The following is a 27,138-nucleotide window of genomic DNA, read 5'->3' as shown; positions in this document are numbered from 1 at the left end:
TGTCAGACAGGGTAACAATAAGTACCATTTAAACGGTACGGTATGACGTCAATATCGCAAGGCAGAAGTAAGCAACTAACTGTCCAAACCATGACAACTCAAACACACAAAATCACGATTCAAAACCCACATCTTGGTTACAGTCACTTCCTGAAAAGCAAGGTATAAGAGTTATCTCCCTTACATCAGTTGATCCGCGTTATCATTAGCGCCACACTGAACTCTTTGTCTGTATTGTTACAGAGGGAGTGAATTCGGTAAAACTTATTGTCACATCGGCAGTATTTCAACCATATGATGAGTGGGTAAGTCTGTTTAACGCGGCTTTGAACAGTATTCCAGTTATATCACGGCTTAATGTGAGAGGAAAACCCGAAGTGATGCAGGTTTCAGACGTTTATCACTTTGATGAAACCCACGAGCACGGGTATGCTGCTGACAAACGTAGAATCATTATCTGGGCGAACCGGGATTCGACCCAACCATCATAGATTTCTGGCCTGCCTGAGGGACGCAACTCTAGTAGACAATAAGGTTACACTACGCCAACCCCCGTCGATAGTACAGCCACAAAGTCTCAGTTAAATATACACTACCAATTAATAAAAACAACAACAACAACAACGTACATCAAAATTTATCAATCAATTCTATTTATTAAAAAAAACCCAATTAAATCTGAGTTTATGTTATTAAAAATATCCTTTTTGGATGAAATTGATGGCTGAAACATTTATGCCTTGTGGTGGAAATAGCAATAACTGTGATCAGCACCTTTCAACAAATACTCATGTGTAACGTGAATGGCCAATACATCGTCGCATAATGACGTCGCAGATCGTCTTCAAATCTCGACTGAACACGAAGTAGGTGTAATCGATAGTTGGTCGTATTGCATGTCATTTATTTATACCTACTTGGGTGTGCCACTTCCTTTGTATGAGATCTCTGAAGTAAATCTAATCACAGGTTTAAACTCACTGTATGGGATCAGAAGTGGTGTCACAGATATGCTGAGCGATGCTTTAGCTGCAGCATCAGCCATTGTGTTACCAACGATTCCAACATGGCCCGCTAACCAGCAAAGACAATGTGGTATTGGCCAGTAGCAAGATTATTATGTTATTCAATGATGTCAAATAAAATCAGATGCTGACAACAGGACAGATAGTCTGAAAATAAAATGAATTGCTTATATTTAGACAGTTATAAATGGATATTTTCTAGAGCTGTTACATTGGTCTTTGATTCGGCTCTAACAATGGAAGAGTCATGTGGTAATCTAGTCGATAAAAGTCTAGATCCAATGACAGTGTCACCATCATTGGATCCATTTGTTAATATTGATTTGTAAGTATTATATGCGCTTCTTAAATGATTATATTCTTGTTGATATTGTAATGGACGGTTTCCGATTTCTTTAGTTTGGTCAAAGTAAGATTTGACTTGTCCATTGGATGAAATCCAAGCTCCATAAAAATTGGTAAAAAGAGAGATATATTTCTGGGTCCAGCAAAGGTACCACCCAATCCCTGTCTCAAAGATTAACCATAATGCTTAATACACGCAAGTAAGCTTTCTTAATATTCACAGAAAGTATTTGAGACAAGTGAAATTAATACCATGTGGAATCTAAAGAATTCAAAAGATTTGATTGCACTTTTGCAATCTCAGAAAAGAACTTCAAATCTGTCAAAACATTTGATTTCTAACTTTATACACCACTATCCCACATGACAAAATTCAGTAGAGCTGGAAGAACCGATCTCCTTGTCCTACAACGGGGCACAATGACAGGTGTGCAGTAAAGGCGTGACATTCTAAATGTGTACGTGAGACCATATGCAGATGCAATCGGACGATAACGCAGACCTGAATCTGCAAGGGTCGTTGATGCCTTGGTTGAGCAGGAGACCATTGTCCGCGTGGAGTGGCCAACCCAGTCACCAGACCTCAACCCATCGAACACATGCAGGTGCAATCGGACGATAACGCAGACCTGAATCTGCAAGGGTCGTTGATGCCTTGGTTGAGCAGGAGACCATTGTCCGCGTGGAGTGGCCAACCCAGTCACCAGACCTCAACCTATCGAACACATGCAGGTGCAATCGGACGATAACGCAGACCTGAATCTGCAAGGGTCGTTGATGCCTTGGTTGAGCAGGAGACCATTGTCCGCGTGGAGTGGCCAACCCAGTCACCAGACCTCAACCTATCGAACACATGCAGGTGCAATCGGACGATAACGCAGACCTGAATCTGCAAGGGTCGTTGATGCCTTGGTTGAGCAGGAGACCATTGTCCGCGTGGAGTGGCCAACCCTGTCACCAGACCTCAACCTATCGAACACATGTGGAATGAGCTGCAGATCGCCTACTCACGACGCCCTATGCTTCCGGCAAACTTGGCAATGCTCTTAACGAATAGTGGAACAAGCTTCCATTGGCAACCATCCAGATACTTATTGGGCGCATGAGACGACGGTGCCAGGCTGTGAACGCATCACGTAGATCACATTCGCGAATTGTTTTTTGTTGACAATGAACGTTTGGGAAAATCAGATTTTAGGACGTTTCAGTTTTGGTCAGACATTTTTACGCCTTCAAAATTGTATTTGACATATTACCTTTGAAAGTGGTGATCATAAGCAACCTTTGAGAAGTATACGTTCTGCATAAATGCTGAAGAATACAATCTAACACTGCAATCTAATGAACTGAACAAATGTGATGTCATCATGAGGAGAAACATGCATGCCAAAGTTCAGCTTACTCAGTAAGGCAATTTCGGAGGAGTCGTTCATCACGGCAGATTGTATGTCGAGAAAATTTAAGAGCATGATCTATACAAGATTATAATTTAAAATAAAAACAACAACCCAACACAACAACAAAATAACGTATGTTTTGAATCCCATAAGTAACTAAACACATACCAAATTCCATTAATTTCATACAAACAAATGCCTAGTAATGGCACAGATAGATGTATCAATATGTGTGCTGCGGCAACAATACTGAATATCGGATTCAAACCTCTTGAATAACTTCAAGTGTCATCATTTGTTGGAACAAGCATATAAAATTTTAGCTTCATTGGTTTAGTTTCCGGGGAGATGATGTTTGCAGTTCCAGGAAATGTATTTTGAGAGAACGTAGGAGCATGGTCAAAGTGCAAACGTCAAATAAATGTCAAACTTTAAAATATCGGAAAAACGGAACAAATGTGTTGGACCCAACTACTAACTACACATGTACCAAATTGCATGACATTTTGAATAAAAAGGCTGAGTAATGGCCATGAGAACTTTCAGCTTTGAGAATTCGAAGGTGGTCAACGGTTAGATTTATCAATATGTGTGCTGCGGCAACAATACTTAATATCAGATTCGAACCTCTTGAAAAACGGCAGGTGTCGTCACTGGTGCGAACAACAATGTGAAGTTTCAGCTTGGCTGGTCCAGTTTCTGAGAAGAATATGTTTACACAGGACATCGACGATAAGGCCATGACATTGCCTCAGTTGACTTTTATAAAATAAAAATAAAAAGGGACAGTAAAATAACATCCTATAATTACATAAAAAATAGTTAAGGATAAATAAAAGAACGTAATTATAAAACAACAACAATTACAACACAATTGAAAAAAATCGCCTCTTGGTCCCAACCAACTACTGTTAGGCAACTTAAGGTCTTACAACACTTTTGCTAGCTGCAAAAGATGGATTGGCAGGCATAAATATATTTTGAATTTAAATGGAACCTGATACCCTCTCAGAGGGACAATAAGGTTACGCTCGAATCCAATCCTTTCCGAGGGCACAGTCACTAACAATCTCAGTTACGAATTATACAGTATCAAATTATTAAATAATTTGTACAAACAAATTGTTCAACATTTCATGTAAAAGGGGATGTATACGTGGCATATATTTCACTGCCTGAAGACATGGAGACACATAGTTGGATATATTATTAGAGTTGTTAAATTGACTAATTCTGTTATAAAATCAGTCATCTGTTAATCTTGATTTCAATTTACTGGATCCAATGCTAGCAACTGTGTCACCATCCTTGTAAAAAAGAATTGTGTTACGCATCAAATGCTTCTTAACAGTTAATATTCTTGTTAGTAAATTAATATATTTGTTTCTGAATGCTTTAGTTTTGCTTGTGGCACACCAGGGTTAACCCCTAGGTAGCTACCATGAATGAAGACCAAAGTATCTAGGCATCCTAGGAACTGGACAAGGTGCTCAGCCTCAGTTCATCCACAAGATGATGATTATGTACATGCAAACCTCAGATCAGACGCAACGAACTGTCCACTGGGGGACACTGGTCACGTGACGAGGCGGAATTACACATCAACTATTTGGAGTTATTAGCGGCTTTCCTCACTCTGCGTACTTACTGTACAAAGATGTCTAATTGCCACATCAAACTGTTGATTGATAATACAACAGCGGTTGCGTACGTGAACAACATGGGTGGAAAGAAACCAACTTTGAACAAATTAGCCAGGGACTTATGGGAGTGGTGTTTGTATAAGGACATTTGGCTCAGCGCTGCACATCTTCCTGGTAAGCAAAATACTGTTGCCGACCGAGCATCACGGGTGATCAAGGACAACGCTGAATGGTTTATCGAGTCCCGTGTTTTCAACAAAATTTGCCAAATTCTCGGTACACCTGACATAGACTTATTTGCGTCTAGGCTGAACTATAGACTTAAGAAGTATGTTTCTTGGCGACCGGATCCGAATGCATATGCAGTTGACGCATTTTCTATATCATGGACATCATATTTCATCTATGCATTTCCACCTTTCAGTCTGTTGAACACTGTACTGAAGATCGTCACGATATGGCTGAGATATTGCCGATGTGACGTTAAGCTTTAACTCACTCACTCACTGTACTGAAGAAGATAGAAGAAGACAAGAGCAGCGGTATACTGATTGCCCCAGTGTGGTCTACCCAGCCGTGGTTCCCTCGTCTGCTCCGGCTGATCAAGCATCCTCCAGTGATTCTACCTCCAGTACGACAGGTTCTCCTCTAACCACACAACGAAGGCACAACTCATCCCCTAACAAAAATGAAAATGGCAGCATTTCTCTTGTCTGGAGATCTCTCCAGAGGAGAAATGTATCGCAACGGGCTACCGAAATCATTCTCCAGTCCTGGCGCAAATCCACAAGAAGACAGTATGACTCGTACATCAAACGCTGGCTTCTCTTTTGTGGTAAAAGGCAAGTTGATTCACTGTGTCCATCTGTGACGGAAGTGTTAGATTTCCTGTGTGTACTATACGACGACAACTTAGGGTATAGCGCTCTGAATACAGCTAGATCAGCGTTATCATCTGTGATTATCTTAGACACTGGTACCCTGGGTTCTCATCCGCCCATAAACATATTTATGAGAGGTGTGTTTCAGTCACGTCCAGCTCTTCCTAAAAATACTGTTACCTGGGACACTGACACTGTTCTGACATATCTGAAAACAAAGTCACCTGTGAAGAAACTGTGCTTGAAAGACTTGACATTGAAAGCTGCTACTCTTTTAGCTCTATTGTTAGGCCAGAGACTGCAATCTATACATGCTTTAGATATTAGAAATATGACTGTTTCCTCTGCTTGTTGTAGGTTTAGAATAGGTAGTTTAGTTAAGCAGTCTAGACCTGGTACTCATCTAAGTAAAATAACAATTCCGGCCTATGCGCCTGATAGGCGCCTGTGCATTGTGACAGTGATGCGTGAATACCTGGACAGAACAGCGCCCTTGCGCGTTGATGAAACACAGTTGTTAATTGGCTGCACTAAACCCCACAGGCGTGTAGCAAAGGACACGGTGTCAAGATGGGTGAAACGTGTACTCGAGCTGAGTGGCGTGGACATAAGTATATTCAAACCACACAGCACCAGAATGGCCTCTACATGTGCTGCTATGAGACACAATGTGCCTTTGCAAACCATTCTGACTACAGCCGGGTGGAGTGGATCCTCCACATTTACCAAGTATCACAACAAACCTGTAAATAATGACTCTGAGTTTGCTTTGTCAATTCACGATAAAAGTTCTTGTTAATGACAATTGCTCAGTCACATCATTGGAAGCTGTAAATTATATCTGAAATAAACTCAATTTTGTTTATCAGTGACTGTTTTGTGGTTTGTTTGAAACCCTGAACGCTTTAAACATCTCACGTGATCACGTACTACGACGTGATTGGTTGAAATATAATTGAAAATTAAACGAGACTTACAAGTAAGTTGAAGTTTGATTAAGATTATATGAAACTAATCACAAGTATAGGCATCACGTGCCCACCCTACTACTGCAGTAGCTGTCACCCACCCTGTGTGGTTACGGGTTTCAAACACTTTAAAGTCTGACTCTGACCTCGCTTTCGCTATCTCACGTGATCCCTATACTTGTGATTAGTTTCATATAATCTTAATCAAACTTCCACTAACTTGTAAGTCTCGTTTAATTTTCAATTATAACAGGGATTCAGAATAACTTGTAAACTGGACACAAAGAAAGTTTGACAGAACTAATTGTGTGTACGTTCACAGTATACACTGTGTTCACACAGCAACCTACCCGTGACGATCAGGGTAGAATAGGTTTTCAGCAACCCATGCCAGCCCTAAAAGGCGATTATGCTTTTAGTAAGAGGCTGGTTAGGATGGCATCATATTCCATTCGCGTAGATCGATGCTCATGATGTCAATCACTGGATGTTCTGGCCCAGACTCGATTATTTACAGACGGCCGTCAAAAAGCTGGACTATAGCTGAGTGCCGCGTTAAACAACCAACAAACACGCACATAGCAACCAGATCGATGTAACGTATTCAAGAGTATTTGCATGCAGCCGATCTGTCGATAGTTACTGCATTAATTAAATACTAACAACCACTTCATGGCTACTGAACCGTTCATAGAAAACCTTCTCTTCCGCACTCCCGAGGACATGACTGAAATGACCGTCAGATCAATACGAGGACAGAAAGTAATTGACTGAGTAGCAATCAAGTTTGACCTGTGTCAAAACAAAAATTGTGGCATTCTAAACAAGAACACTGCACACACCGCGTCGTAGTCAACAGCCTAATACGTCAACAACAACGGCCGACGTATGAGAAGTTGTTTTCAGCATTAATATTCCAATAGTTCATACAAGGCTCGTGGACAAATATGAAAGTAACTAATTGTCAGCAATAGTTCAGCATTGAATCAGATGTGTATATTGTAAATGTACAATGTATATGTAACAGCTCACTCGCCAATACCATGACTCACTGTATGTTGTAAGAGGTTTATGTAAGTAGATGGACGACAAACACATATCAGCTGTATTTTCCTTTAAACATGACCATACATAGTATCGAAGAATAATTGAATGTCAATATGATCGACATTACAGCCAACCACAAAATAACTGTAAAACACTACTTTTCACAATGACATGTTTTGTAAATATTGTTTTAAACCCTAAAAAGGTATTACTTTTCGCAACGTAAAACACCATTACCCACTGACAACAATAACGTTTAGTAAAGATGTGTTTATGATACAACAGAGATCAAACACCTGATGCAATATTTCTCTGCTATCCATATGTTGCAATATACAGCAGTGACATTTCCTTCACACAACTCAATGTTTAACACTGAAGTCACAAATCTCCCGCTTATATCAAGACGACAGCTCACAAACCGAAATTAGACGACCTAGTGGCTGATCATCGCCGATTCATAACGTCTAGTTACCTTTCACACATTGTAACCACCAGACTTAATATTTTAGAATCGTGTGCGGATATATGTTTTTTAACAGTAAAGCTGGACAAGACAAAATATTGTGCTATTTAGAAGAGGTGGACGTCTGTCGAGAAATAAAAAATGGTTTTATAAAGGTGAAAAGGTTTCGACGGTTGAATCATACAGATATCTAGGAATAATTTTCTCATCTATAGTAAAACGAATAAAAGTATTCTAGGTTTGTCATCAGGAGGTAAACGAGATTTAATGGAAGTTAGCCACCATTTGTATAAACGTGGTATGGTGAACCCATATGTGTTTTTGTGAAGATATTCGACACCAAAATACAGCCTATTCTATTTTACGACTCTGCGGTGTGAGGTACATTTAATTGCTTGCAAGAAATTTCTCAACGTTGGTCCCCAAACACCTAATGAAATTGTATATGGAGAATTTGGCCGATATCCGTTATACATAAATGCTCTCTGTTTTGTATAAAATACTGACTTTAACTTACCGAAATGCACAATTATAGATTTCCTAAGAAAGCCTATGATATGCGTATGTACAATGATAACTGTGAACACCAAACCTACGCCACTTCTGTACGCATTTGATTGTTTTCACAGGGATTCTTTGCTCACTGTGTTGGAGATAAATTTGCTTTTCTGACACTGTATAGAAAGGTCGCTATTGAACTGTATCATCAATCATGGAAAAGTATTGGTGAAAAAAGTTCAAGATATAACATTTATAAAGAATTTAAAAGTCTAATCGAAGCTGAGAGGTACCTCACCCTTTTAACAGATGGAAAACAACGTGACGTGTTGAGAAGACTGAGAGCGGCGTTGTTAAGGTTGAACGTTAACGAAGGGAGATGGTCGGGGATCGATTACGTTTACGTTTATGTCCTCTTTGTGATCTAGGGCTAGAATATGAATATCATTTTATCTTTATATGTAACGCATATAAGAACATAAGAGACCTCTATCTGCCTGAAATGTATTGCCATAATCCGAATATCTATATATTTAGAACGATCCGAACGATGTAAGGTTATTAAGAAACTTATGAAGTTATGAAGTGAGATAAAGTTTTGCAAACACTAGAATTTATACTATGAGTTACTTATGAATTCATGTACCATTGTAATATGTATGTGTGCGCTTTATCTGTACGTGAGCCAGTGACCCTAATACGAATAAAGCCCCTGACTTCACTTGGCTTGAGATCCTCAACAGTTGGCTCAAACGACAAGCATTGACACAGAGATCTATCATGACCCGGATTCCAAATGCACGACCTTCATATAACGTTTCAGCTCTGAACCTCACTATGAATATAATTCTGCGTATAATTTTTTCAGCTGCCTACGGGAAAACGTCTTCGAAACTGGGAAGCATCCCTATCACTTCCATTCATCATGTGTGCAAGCAAGCCTTTAAATCACCTAGGAATACTGAACATCGCCCATTTCCACATATTTCTCAAAAGTGTAATAAAAGATGCAGTGCGGTTATGGGTCCAATTTATTTGTGATCTGTGCAAATTAATGCGACATTTCAGCTGATGTTCCGTTTTCACTAATACCGGAACACTTGATATTTTAAACGTTTTTACATCTACAATTAAGATTGTGTCTGACATGGAAATCGTGCCATTTGTCATCTGTGCGGATGAACCTTCAATTATGTTGTTACATGTGAATCGCCACATTTCGAAACAAAAAACGTAACACCCGAACACAACTAATTGTCAATAGTTGCAAGTCGACGCATGAACATATGACAAAGACAGTTGAGACAATGCGTCGATTTTCTAGTATTACATTTACGGAATCTCTAAGTGGGTGACAGTCAGGGTAAGGTGGCACAACATTAGAATCTGTTTCGGCAGATATTCGAGTATATGTATTCTTTGGCGTTGACATAGTGTTGTTGAGAGACAGTGTCAGCGCTACCATACGACTGAAATTGTTGCATATGCTCAAAGACCTGGTGGGCCCAGGGTAAAGACACAGTGACCGGGTAGGGAGGGACCTTGTTAACCTTGTCCTGACAGGTTTCTGACGTCCATGCAAGCTCACAGTTACAACTGGTTGTTAGGAATATAAACGCAAAACGCTAAAGATGTCGGAAACTGTCCCCCCAGTTGTGGTATCATTCATGTTGACAATGCGCCGCTAATAGAGGTGCCTAGAATTTTCAGGGAGATAATGCTCGTCCACACCGCAGAAATGAGATCAATGTCTTTAATCGGCAACAAGGCATTCCAACAATGGATTGGCTTGCTTGCTCTCCTTACTTTAGCCCCACAGAATATCCCTGTGATGAGTTTTGGCACCGTGATAAAAGAAGCCATCCTGTGCCACGTGATCTCGGGACTCTGCAAAGAGATCTCATCTTTGAGTGGAATGCCAGGCACCAGGCTGTCACAGGACATCGTGTGAGGAGTGGGACTTCATGATGAATTGATGGGAGCATAGTGAGTGAGTTTGTCTTAACGCTGCTTTGAAGAGTATTTCACTAATATATTAGTTGATTTTGTTTGTTGCACTCAGCAATATGACCGGCGCCTGTAGATAATCGAATTTGGACAAGTCGTGGGCGTCTGTAAACATCCTTTTTAATTTTGTTTCTAATTTAACGTCGCATATTCCAGGTGTACGACGGACGTTCGTAAATAATCAATTGTGGACAAAACTATCTAGTGATTGACATCATGAGGATCGATCTACGCCAATGGTATACCTGACAAGTATCAACCAAGCCAGCGAGCCTGACCACCCGATCACGTTAGTCGCCTGTTACGACAAGCATGGGTTTCATGGGTTGCTTAAGACCTATTACCCACCCGGATCTGCAAGGGGACAAACTGAAACGCCTTATTCAGGAGGCTATGATTTTAAATAAGGCCCCTATGACAGCGATGTTGAAAACACAATTTATGGCCAATGCACGTTTGATTTCAAAGTGTCATGAACTTGCATTTTGTCATGTATTTTGTAGCTAGTAGTAGGAGGCTTAAGACATATGTTCTGTTTTTTGCATAATGTTGACACTGATTTGACCTTTATGTTAGAAACATGCCCTTGAGGTGACTCAAAATGTATTCTTTCCCTGTAAACATCGTCTCTTGAGAAACCACTGAAGCAATGAGGCTGAAACTACACATGCTTGTTCCCACTGATTACGTGAGCTGAATTTATTCAGAAGGTTCGTAACTGTTTTTCAATATATTTAGCAAAACTGAAAGAAACCTTATAATAATTTTGTTCAAAATGTAACGAACTGGCTATACTCCACAAAAAGAGTAACGCAATGGCGATACTGATACACATTTATGAAAGACAAGAACACTTAAATGTTAAGGGAAGAATAAATATGTAATTTGGTACCAAATTAATATTATCAATAGTAAAGACAATCTTTTTATGGATGACAACTTCTTTATTATTTATTCTATTAAGGTACGACGTTTTGGTATATATTATAGAGGTTATCACGCGAGTGTGTTTTGGGATGGTAAATATCCTGCATTAAGAATAAACATTGTATTTAGCGAGCCAAAATACATAGTGTTTATTCCTATTTACCATCCCCAAACACAAAAGCATGATAACCTCTTTATCATATAATGTCATTCTTTAATTCTCTGAAACATTGCGAGTTTTCCTGGAATGCGCGCATTAATATTTATTACGTCACAGGGTAAGTGTGTCAGTCGGACAGTGACAGTAGCCAATATAGTTCCAACTGAAATCTGTTTCTTATACAGTGGCGAAGCAACATATACGCAAAACAACAATTGTTTTTATATATACTTGCCTTTCGCGGCAATCCACCGGTCTGTCCGCTAGATTCAGTTTCAGTTTATTATTCTCCAAACCACCGTCGGTGGTACAAAAGAGTACAAAAGTACAAGCATGTAAACAAGGTATTAATATGTGACAAGATGACAGTATGTCATGCATGAATATGTTATATCTTTTCTGTTTTGTGTTTTCTTACTGCTTTAAATATTTCATCAATAAATCTCGATAGGTTTTTAAGATACCTCGTGTTTTGGCTGGATAATAACCTCTTGAATGTATATAAATTAGACCAATTATTTTGGTAAGCAGTTGGTAAGTATACACTTCTATGTTTTGACAGAGCCTGGCATCTAAACAGATAATGGAATTCGTCTGCAACTGAAGGAGAGTTGCACAGTTCACATACACGATCCTCTTTCTTTACATTATTCCAACGGCCGGTTTCAATAGGTAGATTATGGTTACATGTTCTGAATTTTAAGATTGGAATATACATATTTTTTGTCATTAGTAGGTATCTTTCAAATTTTGGTTTTTCTGTCAGATACTGATAACAGTAGCCTTTACTGCTCAATGCCATATTGCATCTCCATTCTTGTAGGAATTGATCCTGTAGTATCTGGCCTACCTTTGCAACCAGCCATGTGGTATTACAAGTATAAGGGTTATAGAATATATGATTTAGTCCACAGTTATTTAATATAGTTTTAATCCATTCTAGCCAGGGATTGCTTACATCATGATTCCTTTCAACAATGTGATAAATCATTTGTGAAGGTTTCTTATCACACATAGGTGTTGCGAGGTTATGCCAGAACTTAATTACACGTTTTGAGATAGTTATGCGTAGAGGTTCTCTGCCTAATTCGCCATAAACCATAAAGTTTGGAGTTGATGCTCTTAATCCGGTAGCAAATTTTAAAAATGTTAAATGGACACGCTCAATAATTTGTAAATTTTCGTACCCCCATATTTCTGTACCATATAACAAGATAGGTGATACCATAGAATCAAACGCCGATATAACGCAATCGAGAGGAAGATTGATATTTCGTGCTCTCTTCAGGAGACAGAACATAGCTTTCTTGGCATTAGAGGCAATAGATTTGATTGCGCTTATCATCCTTCGATTTCTATGGAATGTTATGCCAAGGTAAACATAGCTATCTACTATCTCGAGGTGTTTTCCACCAAACATGAACTGGAGTTTACTTCGCTTAGCAGGACCACTGCCAAATATAATAATTTTTGTTTTTGAAATGTTAACATCTAGTTTCCATTTAGTGCAGTATAATTTAAACGAGTCAAGGGTTTTCTGTAAATCGGCGGGGCATCGACTAAATAAGACTGCGTCATCAGCAAACAGTAAAGTTATAAATTGTAATAATACGTTTGCGTCATCACCAAGATTATAATCAACATTTATACCGTGACAGTTATGTTCCAATAGAGATTGCTCGAGGTCATTTATGTACAATGAGAATAGTAATGGGGATAAATTTTCCCCTTGTCTAACTCCCGGAAGGCTTGGGAAAAAAGCTGATATTTCGTTGTTAACAACAACACACGATTTAATACTGTTGTACAAATTTTTAATTAGGATGAGAAATTTACCCCTGACGCCACTATTCAACAGTTTGTGCCAAAGACCTATTCTCCACACTTTGTCAAAAGCCTTGGTGAAATCTATAAAAGCACAGTACAACTTTTGTTTGCTATACTTAAGGCTCTGCATTAACATATTGATGATAAACATGTTGTCTACTGTTGAGTAGTTTTTCCTAAATCCAGCTTGTACGGGAGACAAGATGTTATTGTTATCAGTGAAAGATGACAATCGTGTATTTAGTATTCTCGTAAAAAGTTTCCCCAAGCAACTCAAAATTGTGATTGGTCTGTAGGAGTTTGGATCTAGTGGGTTACCTTTCTTTTTAAATACTGGCTTTATCACACCGGTTAGCCATGCATCTGGTATGTTTCCGGTATTGAACACGGCATTAAAGTAATCAAGATATACGGGTGCTAATAATTCTAAGGAGTTTACTATATACTCATTTGCAATGCGATCTATACCAGAAGCTTTATTATTTTTCAGGCTTTTTACAGCTTTGCGTATTTCTTCTATTGTGATATCACTATTGAGCATTTCATCATTGTGCATAGTAGAATTTGGATATTCTTCATCAATAATTGTGTCTGTATTCATGTCTTTATTTATATCTTTATAGAATTCATAAAATGTTTCGATATCAGGCTCAATGTTATTTACCTTACTCTTATTTTTGTTCAGAGCGTTCCAAAATTCACGTGGACTATGTTTTCGATTGGTTCTGTATAAATTACATAAATCGTTTCTATGTTTCTTGATATGTTTGTCTAAGCATTTCTTATATGCCTTCGATTGCTCTCGGAAAAGCTTTCTATTTTCAATAGTGTTAGTTTTCTTAAATTTCTTTTTAGCCTTACGGAAGTAGTTCCTTTGTTTTTTACATTCGTGACCGAACCAAGGTTTTTGCTTTCTCTTAGTGGGAGCGTCCGCATCACGCCGGTAGCAAGGTCTCACCCCGAATGTTGCACATGCAGCGTCGACTAGGACATGTGCGATTTCGTTTGCTACATCATTCATAGTGCTTGGTTCAGCAACTCCCAAACGTAATGACTTTGCTAATTTGACAAGACAATTAATCCGGTCTCTATCGATATTATCAAAATATATCTGGCTTTTTGTATTCTCGAATCTTTTGGGCTTAGGTTCACAGCCCGTCTTATTTTTCACTGTTTTTGTAGTGCGGTTTTGACTTTCTGAACTTTTTGATTTATCTAGAAAAAACCTTATTGGGCAATGTACATCAGAAAACAATGAACAGTAACTTTTAATTTCAAAATCCTTAAATAAAGGAAGACACATTGTCGATGAGATTACATAATCGATCACACTCTTGTCCAGACATGTAGTGTTCCCAACCATTTTATCTTGACCCATACGCCCATTGCATATAAATAAGTTCAGATTCTTGCATAGTTCTATCAGTTTTGCACCCGAGTTATTAACTCGTGATGTATCTTTTGACGACCTAACCCTTGGAAGAGAAAGATCATCGAGTACTGCTTCAGGTTCGAGTTCAGATCTCAAATCATTTATGTCTATATCCAACTCATCAAGTATGTGTTTCTCTATGGTACAATAGTCACACAGGTTACTAGTTTTAGCGTTAAAATCGCCCATCAGTACAACATAATCACTCAAGGATAGAGTATGTAATATGGATTGTTCAAGTTGATAGTATTCATCTTTATTAAAGTATTTAGAATTTTCGGGTGGAATATATACTACTCCTAGATACAGGTTTTGCTCGATATCAAATAGCTCCTTAGAGATTTTAACCCAGAGAATATACTCACACATTTCCTCAATGGGGTTGGCATATTTAGCATAATTTTCTTTTATTGCAAAACCGACACCTCCTGATCTTCTTAAAGCACTGCTCCTATGTTGGAGATAGACATGGTAACCCTCAATATGGATATCATCGAGAATATCAGTTTTGGTTTCTTGGCAGCCTAGTATATCATTGTTATCAATTAGATCCATGAACTCGGGGTATTCTAATCGCCTCCTTATTCCACACACATTCAAATTTAAAAAGTGCAAAGAAGTAGGGAGATTGTCAGAAGCTTGGATATTGTCCTTAGTAATGGTTAGTGGTGGTATACATGTATTTACAGTATAATGGTGTTTGTTAGGCAGTTTAGGAGTCCCATCGTTGAAAGTGTTAAAACTAGGGTCATCAATATTGCGAACACTATTCATATTTATGGCATAATCTTCCGTTGTTCTCAGTCCCAGTTCAACATTGCGACTGAGTGTAGCGCAACCAACATCACTGGTCTCGATCGCATCGACAGCGTCATGTTTTTCGGTATGATGATAATGTGGGGTTTCATGACCAACCCACTTCATACAAACAGAGTCATCAGCTGACACAGTGGAGTCAGGCAGTGTCTTAGTGATCCCAATTGGGGTATGACATAAAACATTATGAAAAGTTTCCTCCCTGTGCACTTTGTACACAGGGTCACACACCATGTGGTCTACACTTGGCAGCGTGCTATCGCAGTTACCAACAGTATTTGATACTCTACAGCATACAGAATGAAATTGCCTCACCGGAATATCCTGCAGTACACGGTTATGCCTGTACACGTCGCTGTCAGAGGCAGTCACACTGTCTGTATATGGTTGGGCATATTTGGTGACAGGCTGGTGACATGGTGTGATCGCCTTCTGTCCACCAGCGTATTCCTACGCGCGGCTCGGCTTGGGTTGTGCAGATGAGCTCTGCTGGGGGGCCCGATACGGGGGTGGTATAGCAGGTTTCTGCGGTACATTATCAATAAAGAGTCTATCTACAGATATGTGCGCTTTCTTGCCAGAATTCCTTGCTTCCCTCAGTAGTGGCATTAATACTTCCCTTCTGTATTTACCCACTTCTTCCGGGAACTGTTCGTTGATACTGTAATTTGTACCCTTCAACCTTTTAGCCGCCCCCTTAACTGCATCTCTCTCATGAGTGTACAGAAACCTGGCTATGAGTGGGCGGGGCCGTGCATCAGGTCCTGCTTGATAGTTTTTACGACCGATCCTGTGTACCCGTTTGAATTTGATAGGATCACTATCCATGTGGAGCTCATGCTTAATAAAGTCCCTCAGGACCTTCTCGCACTCTTCCAGAGGGGCTTCAGGAATGTTTGTGAACACGAGATTGTCACGCATGGACCTACATCGTAAGTCAACGACAGACTCCCGAAGGTTGACATTGTCAAGTTGGAGCTTTTCAAAGACTGGACTGTGCTTATCAAGTTGGGCCTTCATCATATTGATTTCTTTCTCTATCTTTGATTTGTCAGCTTTAAAATCTTCATAGCTAACACTAACAAAGTTCACACTCTGTTCAATATCATCCACGCGGTGTTTCAGCGTATCCAGATCTTTGACCTTTAGTTCTAGCCTTGCCACATTATTTTTTATCTCTGCAACATCCTTCTCAATATCATCAAGCTTGGTTAGTTTCGAATCTATTTTTTCAAGCTTGGTCATAATGGCGGACATGTCAAGGGTAGGGTGGTGAGGTAGCGGGGCATAAGGACTGGGTTGTTGTAAAACTGGCCTGGTGGTTGGTGGTACATCTGGGGTGGATACAGAGCTGCCTGTGGGGTGTACACGGTTTCCAAAGACTGCCCTTTGTCAAAGTGAAACTTCTCTAACCCTCGTCTATGAGACGTCACGGCCACGTTCAGACGTTGTTGATAGTCGGCTTGTCTTGTCATAACGTTAAGAAGTGCAGTCAGATATACACACAGGTAACAATTCAAACATATTTCGGCTAAATCCAACTATTATATTTTGTGGAAAAGGTTTCAAGCCGCAGAGGTCTACAAGCACAGATGTGGCAACTGATCCCGCTTGGATAGGCATAGTGCCCTCGCAAAATTGTTTCGAATTTATATTTCCAAAGTAGCCAAAACTTAAAACATGCCCTAGCTACGTCACACTTAGACACTGTTTTTCAGTATATTGGACTGTTCTTTTGATAATGGTAGCAATTATTCCTGTAGTTTATCCACATTCCCGATGGTTAATTTTGACTCGATCGCCGTATGACAAGTGCGACGCCATGTTTGTTTATAAACACTGAAAGTAGTTCCTTACTTGACCTTTGATATTTGACTCAAACGGATATCGTGTTTATCCGTTGGCTTTATCTTGCCGAGAAACCTACCCATTATATGAAATAGATCCTTATACCGTTGTCAAGAAAGACTGGAGTAAGACAGCACAGTAAAGGCTTATATACATCTAATATGGGTTATGACTGAGCAAACCCCACTCCATAATGTGCAAGGAAGGGTCAATGGACAGTACAACTTTTTGACGTTTTGACTTCAGGACGACACCTATCTTGCTCAGTGTGCACGAATCGTCTATGCTCACAACCAACAGCACAAAATCCATAGAGTGCCATGACCAGCAATTAGCCCATACCTTCTCCCCATTAAACACACCTGGGACATGATAGGGAGACGTTTGCATCAACGTCATAGGCCGCCGACCACAGTGGCTAAACTTCACCCGGCGTTTCAAGAGGTGTGGGATATTCTTACGCCGTACGCGTCGTCGAGTGAGTGAATGTTTGACGAATCGTGGCGGTATTCCTCACAACTGATAAAAAACGTCAACTAATATCTTTTACAAATTTGTAAAGTTTTTCCGAGTATCCCCTAGTTATTGTAAAGAGAACATTTCCATACGACAATGCTACATCACATACAGAAGCATTCGTATGTCATTCTTACTGACATTTCGTCCATGGGAAAGAGGTGCCAGTCAGTGACACACGAGATAGTGAGTTCTTTTGACCTTGACATTGTCATTGTCTATGTAATGATGTCTTACTATTGGATACGTGTCCAGTGGTGTCCAACTTGTAACATGCCATCACTATAAATTGAGAATAAATATACATACATTATATTCGCATGGCTCAACGGAGCATGAGATTTACAAGAGTGGAGTTTTACTTACATTACATTTAAAACAATGATGTACAGAAACAATAATGTGCCTGGTTAAGACATTATGGCAGTAGCGCTGGCACCCGGGATACCTAGCCTGACCTTGGTCTCTTTGTGACTCCCTCACTTGATCGGGACCAAGGCTTATATAGCAAATGTTACATGACCATGATTAAATCTCTAACATCAACAATGCTAAACATCGACAGTGTTGCGATGCTTGTTGAGGATGGTGTACAATGAAGGTACAAGGCAATGGAGGTAACCTGGATTAGCATCGGAGTGTATATTCAATGGCAGTTACGTGATTGAAGAGTAACTTACATTCTATTCCTTAAGAAGACATGCTATTTTAACCTTTAAAAACATTGGACATAAATGGGTCATAAATTTGTAATACTACATTACGACAGCAACAAGAGATGTAATTGGCAAAGATTAAAGGTAAGCATCACTCAGTGTGAAGCTTGTGTTTAATCTTTACATAAAAGAAATATATTCTTGCAAATTTACCATCAGGCGGGGCAGATATTATAAGACATTATAAATCTCAATAATGGTCATAACGCGGCCATCCTTTTTCACAATTTATTGACGTTTTGCATATGTGAGTTTAAGAATGGGACCTCACATATAGTTTTTCATGTTTTTACCTATGTTATTCATCTTGTTCATGAATCGCACTTTTACAGAGCATCAGATTGTTTCACTAAAGTGGAAATGATGTCACCGTAGGGAGTCCGGGTTAGAAGTGGTTCCCAGCAACCTATACAACGTTAATCGTAAGAGGCGACTTAAGTTCTATCCGAAATCCCAGGAAATAAACACAGTGAGTGAGTTGGGATAAACGCCGCTTTGAACAGTACTCCAGTTGTGTATATCGGCGTGTCAGCTTAATTTGTGAGGAAAGCCCGAAGTGCTGCAGGCCTTAGACGTTTACCACTTGATGTAACCCACGATTATGGGTCTGGTGCTAACAAACCTGGAAACATAATCTGGGCGAACCCAATTTTGATCCCACAAATCACAGGTTTCTGGCGTATCAAAGGGGCACAACTCTGCACGGCGAATTGCAGTGCCTTAGACGACTGCGCCCCCCGTGTCCCCGAAAACACAACACCTAAGCACTCACATAATACAATAGTGCATTATCTATCTGTTTGTTTACAATATTTCAAACCGTCTGATTAACAGACATTCATGTTCCACAACTTTGGATGCAGAAAAGTGACTGCACCTATAATGTCAAATCCTCTTGTTCCAGAACTTATCGACCGATGTCTCCTGATAGTTAGGACGCAATGCCTGCTAGGCACAACCCTTAATGCACCAGGGGCGAAATTGATTTAACGAGCAGCTTAGGAAGGGCAACCAAGTTAACAGCAGATAAAAGCTGGACCAGCTCTTTGCATTAGCTGCCGTTAAAAACTCCTAAAACACAATCCTTCACAAACAAAGCCATCCAAAATTAATCATCTCCAAAGATTTCTTAAACACACTCTAGTTTAGCTAGAGATTTCCACAGACTTACTTGTTCAACTGGACCTGTTCCTCCCTTACTCATATGGTGTACTGTGGTCCAGAGTTGTGCGAGATTACCTAACTTAAATGTAGTCTTTTTCGTGTTCATGTGAATATTTAAACCCCATTGTTTGATGTTTAGGCATTAATAGAAATACGAACAGGATAAAAGTAGATTAAATACTCGTATTCCACAAGAATAATGTGCAAATCGCGTCTTAATAGTGATTAAAAAAACCTGTTTATCATTTCGCTGATTTCGGCAATAGGTCATGCGGATAAATGTGGCCTTGTTCTGGCGCACTCGTGAAAGATGACTATGGTCGGCCATTTTGTCGGTAAACAATTCTCTGGTTAGCACGATGGACTACCTTTTAGCTCTTTTATCCTCGCTAAAATGTATAGTAAAGGGTGAGGATGTACACATTATTTAACAGTTGGATCAGGCATAATATTTTCAAGCTCTCTATCGAAACAATAATCCACGACTGAAAGTGTGGTTCAGCAATATCACAACCAATCTATGTATTTCCACGGTTGTAGAAGTCCACCTGAATAAATGCATTGTAGATTATACATTAACCAGTCTGGTCATGTTAAAATGTGTAGCAACAACAGCAACATTTTAGGTAAACTCTTCGTACATTTAACGCTTCTATGACTGATAAAGTTAAGGGAAGCATCTCTGTATAATTACACTCCCACGGCCACTAAATCATAATTTTGAAGTTTACACTGCAATGCAGCATCGGTATATGAGTACACGAAAAATGAGTTTCCAAACATAAAACAATGCTATACTCATTTAAATCACTGCAAAAAGGCACATGTATTGCATGTTATGATACCCAAATAACTAGATAATGGTGCCTCTTTCGAAATCCTTACGAATATCACAAATCTATATGCTATTTGTTGTTGGTCTCAGTTTGGTATGCCACTCTAACCAAATATTGAGAACACTCGAATCATGGCTGTGATCGATATTTGGTGTGAAGAAGAAACATTTTGCCAATGTGATACTATACTGTTCTAATTACGAACTCGAGGTTGGGATATATTTTATAATCAGTAAAATGTGTACTTTTGCGATGCTATAATTTGTGTAACAACAACAGATATGAGACAAGGACCATTATACTTTGATGTGATGTTACAGTGTATTGTTATAATTTATTTGGGTAAAGACAGATTAATGGCTTTCGGAAATGGCTAATAAAGCAGAAATCTTAGTACGTTGCACTTCACTGTCTTCCTTTGCATTGACATAGCAGACAATGCATACCACATACTGCATTGTCTGTCAGCCATAGTCGTCCATATCAGGACACATGCTTATTAATTGTAAGTTGTCTATTTTACCGATTTAGCTCACCTTCAGCTCTTAATTTTGTACTGTCATAGATAAACTTCCAATTCTCAAAAACACACATTATACAGACCCAAGTGGCATTACCTCATTTGGGTGCTCAGACGAATATATTATAATTGCAGCCAAACCAAGCTAAATGTCTCAAGCAAAATCAACATTGTATAGACGATGTCTGATTGCTCAAATTGCAGTTATTAAACAGACGATCAGCACGAAATGAAAGTTGACCAACGTCGGCAACGTCCCGAAAACAAATATATATTCGACTTTGTTTGTTTATTGTTTAACGCAGCACGCAACACAATAATCCAACGATATGACGGCAGTCTGTAAATAATCGTGTCTGGACCAGACAACCCAGTGATTCACATCATGGGGATCGATCTACGCAGTTAGGATACGATCATATGCATGAACCATGTCAATGAGTCTGACCACCCGATCCCGTTCGTCACCTCTTACGTAATCGCCATTAACGGCAAGCATGGGTTGCTGAAGACCTATTCTGACCCGTATCTTCACAGGTATTACTCATTACTGTATATGTTTCGGTGGGGTAGCCTAATGGTTAAAGAGTTAGCTCGTAACGCCGAAGCCTGGGTTCTTCGGCAGATACAGCAAAATGCCATCTGAGATCGTATTCCCATAGCAACATTTACAGCTGCCTTCACTATCAGGGGTCATGGAAGGCACACCAACGTCACCTGGCTGCAAGACTGCAGGTTCTCACAACAACTTAAGCGGCAACCTGCTTGTGTCGGAGAGTTGTGTTTTCTGACGAGTCACGGTTTTGCGTTTTCTTTGGGGAAGGCAGTGTATGTGTTTACAGAAGACGAAATGAGAACTAAAGAGATGTATGTGTACACATGACTGATCGTTTTAGAAGCTGCAGGATCATAGTTTTGGGGGCAATCAACGCCTACTTTGGGAGTAACCTGGTTATTATTAAAATGAGCTCTAACTGCCTCCAGTCCTCCAGTCAATTTCGTAACATCGTCAGCGACCGAGAGAATTCCGCTGTTATTCCGACAGAAAAACGCTTGACCACACAAGCATTTTTTTCAGCAAGCTGGTATCAATGTCATGAACTGGTCAACTTTATCCCTGATTGAACACTCGTGGAACGTCTTGGGCATCGTGTACGTCAACGGCCCCATATAACGTCGTTGACCTTTCACGGGCATTGCACCGCAGAGCTGTCAGTCAATGGTGGCAACACGAGATACTGACTGCAACATGAAGGCTGAGTTGCCATAAGGACTTTTGTGACGTTGATTTTTGATGTCAAACACATTATTTCACCTGTCTTTTAATGTTTGTTTTTTTGTCAAAGTGTTCCAATATATTAGTCAACACACATTACTTTTTTTATTTATAAACAATTAGTAAAGTCTAATGCGCAAAATTTCTAGAGATTCTCTTTTGCATGTCTTCACATTTCTGTTGTTTCTTCTGTTTCAGTTTGTTGGCTCGGGAGATGTCTTCCTCAAGACTTAGGACATACCTGCAATCTGCATCTTTGGATTGCAGACTGTCATGATATGGGCAGCAATATAATTATAATCCAGATTATAGCTGGTCTTCTTTGAACAAACCAATAGTAATATTGAACCAGTTGCGCATAATAATAGTTCCAACATATAAGCCCAGACCACTGGCCCCCATGGGAAAGCCTTGCAGAGTCACGGCTTGAATATCAAAAATGGTGTGAAAGTATTAACTCATTCAATTCACAAAAAAGAATATTTGTTTTGGAACTAACAATCGACTGTGCATATTATCAACATCGGGAAAATGGACAAAGTTCGACAAATAGGTTATCACGTTCAATGCCACATATTAAGAATTGGAAATTGTGAAATAAGGGAATATTACAAGTAACGACCACGTTCCATTATCTTTAAACTGTCAAAGGTCAACCCGATAACGCATATCGGACAGGACCAGCATCTCTCCTTGTGCTTGTAAGATAGAGTTTAGGCAAACAAATGTAAGACGTTAATATCTTTATCTGTATCTACAACTGTTTATCATCCACCCATATCAATTCACCCGTACCAAATATACATTTGTACCATGTTAAATCTTACCGATATGCTCTTACCCTTGGAACATCCTGCAAGTCTGTTTTGTAACTGAAAATGTCATACTTGTGTGTATATCTTTGATATTCCCATTGTACCACTTCCGTGTCTAGATTATGCCAATTTTGCTAACTGTATTACGTTGTTTACCGTTTGGAATATGTATTGTGGCTGAACTGAATTTATCTTTTGTGAATGCCCACTCGGGTAATGTATTAGTAAGAGTGTGTCGGATATACTATATTCAATCTTATGTAAACTGTTGTATTACGTTGTGTATCTTGGAATATGTATTGTGACTAATGTAGTATGTATCTTGTGTAATGATTCTGTATCACGTTCATCTAATGTTCTTCACAAATATGTACTTCTACAACTGATTGTCAACATGCTCTTATAACTGATTGTAAACATATCTATTGTTGACTGATTATATATAAGATTCTATGGCTGTCTAATAAACTGCCTGTTTATTCACTCAGGTCTTGTGTTGTTGTGTGGGTTGGCGGTGTACAGTGATACCTCTGCTAAGCGTGTGATTCCCCATCTCTCGATTTTATAATATCAAGAATAGCCAAACTGTGTGCAACATTTACATGATTTGCTGATTCTGGTATGTTCCATGAAATAAATACACAGTGTTAGTCTATCAAATGACCATTTCTATTCCACTGCCACATGTATGTACGGGACACGGTTGGCCCAGTTGTCAGGCGCCCAAAATCGCTGTACAGAGTTGTGTCCCTTGGGGACGCAAGGAACTTATGAATGTGAGTTCGAATCACGATTCGCCCCGATTATGTTTCTAGTTTTGTAAGCACCACACTCGACCCACTCGCTCAATTAATCACATGAATGTGTGGTGTTATTTTAATCATTGTATACTGATGGAAAGATGTAACTGTGTTTCATATAAAGTGGCGTAAATGTGATGTTATTGAAGTAAATATAAGTAAGTAAATATCTCACAAACCGTACCTAAGATTCCAAGTTTTTCTCGAATGTGCACTTTGTTACATTAGGTCTCAAGCTCAGTGATTAGACAATCAGACAGCGATAACAGATAATAGAGTTTCAACAGAGGTTTTTTTAGGTAGTGGTTTAAATACCATACAGGCGAAAAGACAATTGCCTGCACATAACTTTTCAAGGTAAAAATAACTTTGTCGCGGTAATCCATAGGTTCGCCTCACCAGAGTAGTCGACCTTTATCAAAGAGAAACTTCTCTAGTCCTTGAGAGTCTACCTGATCCTATTACATTGTCATAACCATACGAAATCCAGCCATATGTCCCATACAGGGAAACAAGGATTACATTTTCCGACTTATTAAAATTCAATTATTTTAAATTCATTCGGCAAAAGACCCCTAGCCGCAGAGGTCTACAGTCTACAAGGTATAGAGACTGATATACCTACTGTCCTCGCTGAAATTGCTTCGAAATTTGTGTTTCCGATGTTGTAAAAGCCGCTCATTTACGACCCCATCAGATGCTGATTTTTTTCCATCTTAGACAATTATCCCAGTATTATATCTGGATCCAATGGCCAATACTCACTCGATTGTTGCAACCTGTTTGCAAAGGGTTGCGTCCCTGTATCGGTGGAGGAAGGCAGTCTGGTGGTAACTTTACTTTGACTGATGGTAGGATGGGCCCAGTCCTTTCAAATGGCTGGTCATGTGAGGTATCTTCTTTAGCACAGATTTGACCTAAATTATTTTTCATTTTGCAAATTTTGATCCTGTTGAATTGGTTTTCAAACAAAAAATTATTTTTTTTGTATATTTTAAACAACAGCTAATAATAGCCCAGAGTCTTGAAGCCCAGAATGCGGTGACTCATGGGCCAATCTGGTGATGCATTATTTGTAATGTTTCGGCTTGGGTATAATACTCTCTTAATATCCTTGGCGTCACACGTTGTAGGCCCACAGGCAATTGGCATCCTCCATGTTGATTCACCATGGTCCGTGGGGAACTAGTAGTGTGAAACACAGCCGATACCACCATGACAGCTCCCCGATCCCTCGAAGTTTCCATACAGATGATAAGATGATACTGATGGTGAGGAAACTACAATAACAAGACAGTGTTATTCTGACCTGGCCTTGATTAATTGTTGCTGAGTCAAGTGAGAAACAATTGTCTTCTTGTTCCCAAATATTCCAGTTGCGTTTTATACCAGAAAGGGAGTTATCAGAGACAGAGATAAGAGTTTTGCAGTCAGTTACGTATGCAGTGTAATGGAGGCTCAGCATTTCACCTTTTGAAAAGTTGGACTCTGTTCACCTTCGAACACGTAACAGCTTATGCTTGACGTACCTCAATCTATTAACAAAACCCTGTGCCCATTTTCAACACGTTTGGTATTTTAGATGACATGTTAGTGTTATCCAATCAGAGCACCCGCTCCAGGAGCCATTCCCCAAAGGAGAAAGGTCGGGAGTTACAATTACACATCCTTAATGACTTCTGATAGACTAATACACTGGAAAAAAGCTAATTTCGATGAAATCAAACTCCTAGCTTAAGATTACAATCCGGTGACATTGTAATCTGAGGGAAACATTATTAAAAGATGACTGTCTATTGGATTTATGATAACTACAATTCCTGCAAGGACTGTCAATGGTAAGGCCTCTGGTGGCACAAGCATACTTGGAAAACAGGGAAGACTGCCATTGTATCGTACCAAATACTAACTTTTTTGCAGAGGGTATTACTTTGTATATTGCAATAACACTATTTCCTTGTATCCTTGTTCCACCATCATCTGCACTGAATATCACGGATCTGAAATAGGTAACCGGCTTCCCAAACCAGTTGTTACTATTGGAGGCTTACAGCTGTCACAATCACTTATGGGTTTCTTTTTAATACTTTGTACAGTACTAAACTGAAAGCTAATCTTTTGAAGTTGTGTAAAGGCGATACCGCATTGGACACAATAAATATACACATTCATGTTTATTGAAAGGAGAAGAGCCACCTTTTTCGCATCCCATGCAATAGTCCAATTACTATTACGCACACTTTGCTTGAATGTGTTGACTTTCGAGCATGTCATACAACGCTTTTATAATGATGTTAACAGTTTATCTGAACTTGTTAGAACTGCTTTCTTCTAACAACTGGATTTGAACACATAGCAAAGAAATCAATCCCTCTCGTCTATATATCTTATATTTATTTGATTAATCTCTCACTCACTCACTCACCGAGAAATCTACCGATTATATGATATATATTTATTTCAACTTTATGTATATATTTATGTATATCAGTTACCATTGAAATTATTACTGTAAACCATCCCGTAATCTGCTGATGCATTCGTTGAGGGACCGCCGTTCTAGAGCTTTTCTCAAAGGAAGTTTTACGGATCGCGTTTTAGTGACGGAATGTACACTTATGAGTTACGTAAATATACCTCGGCTGTGCAATACACAGCGTGTCCAACTTCCTAATTGGTTAAAGTAGGCATATAATTTATGTCATACTTGTCACAACTCTGTCATATCTGAAAGGTACTATTAAATGTTTTATAATTATATGCTAAGGCATACGAATCTTGGTTCAGTAGGTAGGCAGAACAGGGCAAGTAATGTTTGACATATTCTATTTAGATCAGGTCTTGACTGTGCTTGGGTTAACCAACATGTTGGATGTATAGTTAGCTTTCTAACCTTTTTTCAAGCCAGACTGGAAGATGTGTACAACCGAGTATGGACTTAATACGTCATCATGTAGTTCCCGATATTAATGCTATTCACTTATTTAGATACGCCTAGAAGCTGAGAAAATATAACAGATTCCACCTTGTGTACATTTGCTACCGATTTTGTTCATGCTCGAGTTGGATGTACCACGAGACACCACAAACGTCCAATATTTAAAAGATTATGTAGAGGTTGTAACCTAAAAAATATTAAAGATCTGTATAATTTTAGATTTATATTTTATATTGGCTGTATATGTCCATCCTTAAGACATTCGAAAGC

At 39.2% G+C, this 27,138-nt stretch overlaps 1 protein-coding gene across 1 annotated transcript; it reads right to left on the bottom strand.

The window, feature by feature from the left end:
* Positions 1–15,889: 15,889 nt before the first annotated feature.
* On the bottom strand, positions 15,890–16,684 carry LOC124119421 (protein unc-13 homolog C-like). Its single transcript, XM_046481912.1, has one exon. The coding sequence runs from the start codon at positions 16,682–16,684 to the stop codon at positions 15,890–15,892; it is 795 nt and encodes a 264-aa protein (XP_046337868.1).
* Between the last annotated feature and the right edge of the window lie 10,454 nt (positions 16,685–27,138).

The sequence above is a fragment of the Haliotis rufescens genome, unplaced genomic scaffold (genome assembly GCF_023055435.1).
Source record: "Haliotis rufescens isolate VD_foot unplaced genomic scaffold, xgHalRufe1.0.p SCAF_2, whole genome shotgun sequence".
Taxonomy (NCBI): Eukaryota; Metazoa; Mollusca; class Gastropoda; order Lepetellida; family Haliotidae; genus Haliotis; species Haliotis rufescens.
Note: the sequence above shows the minus strand (reverse complement) of the source record. Positions and strands in the feature narration are given on the sequence as shown.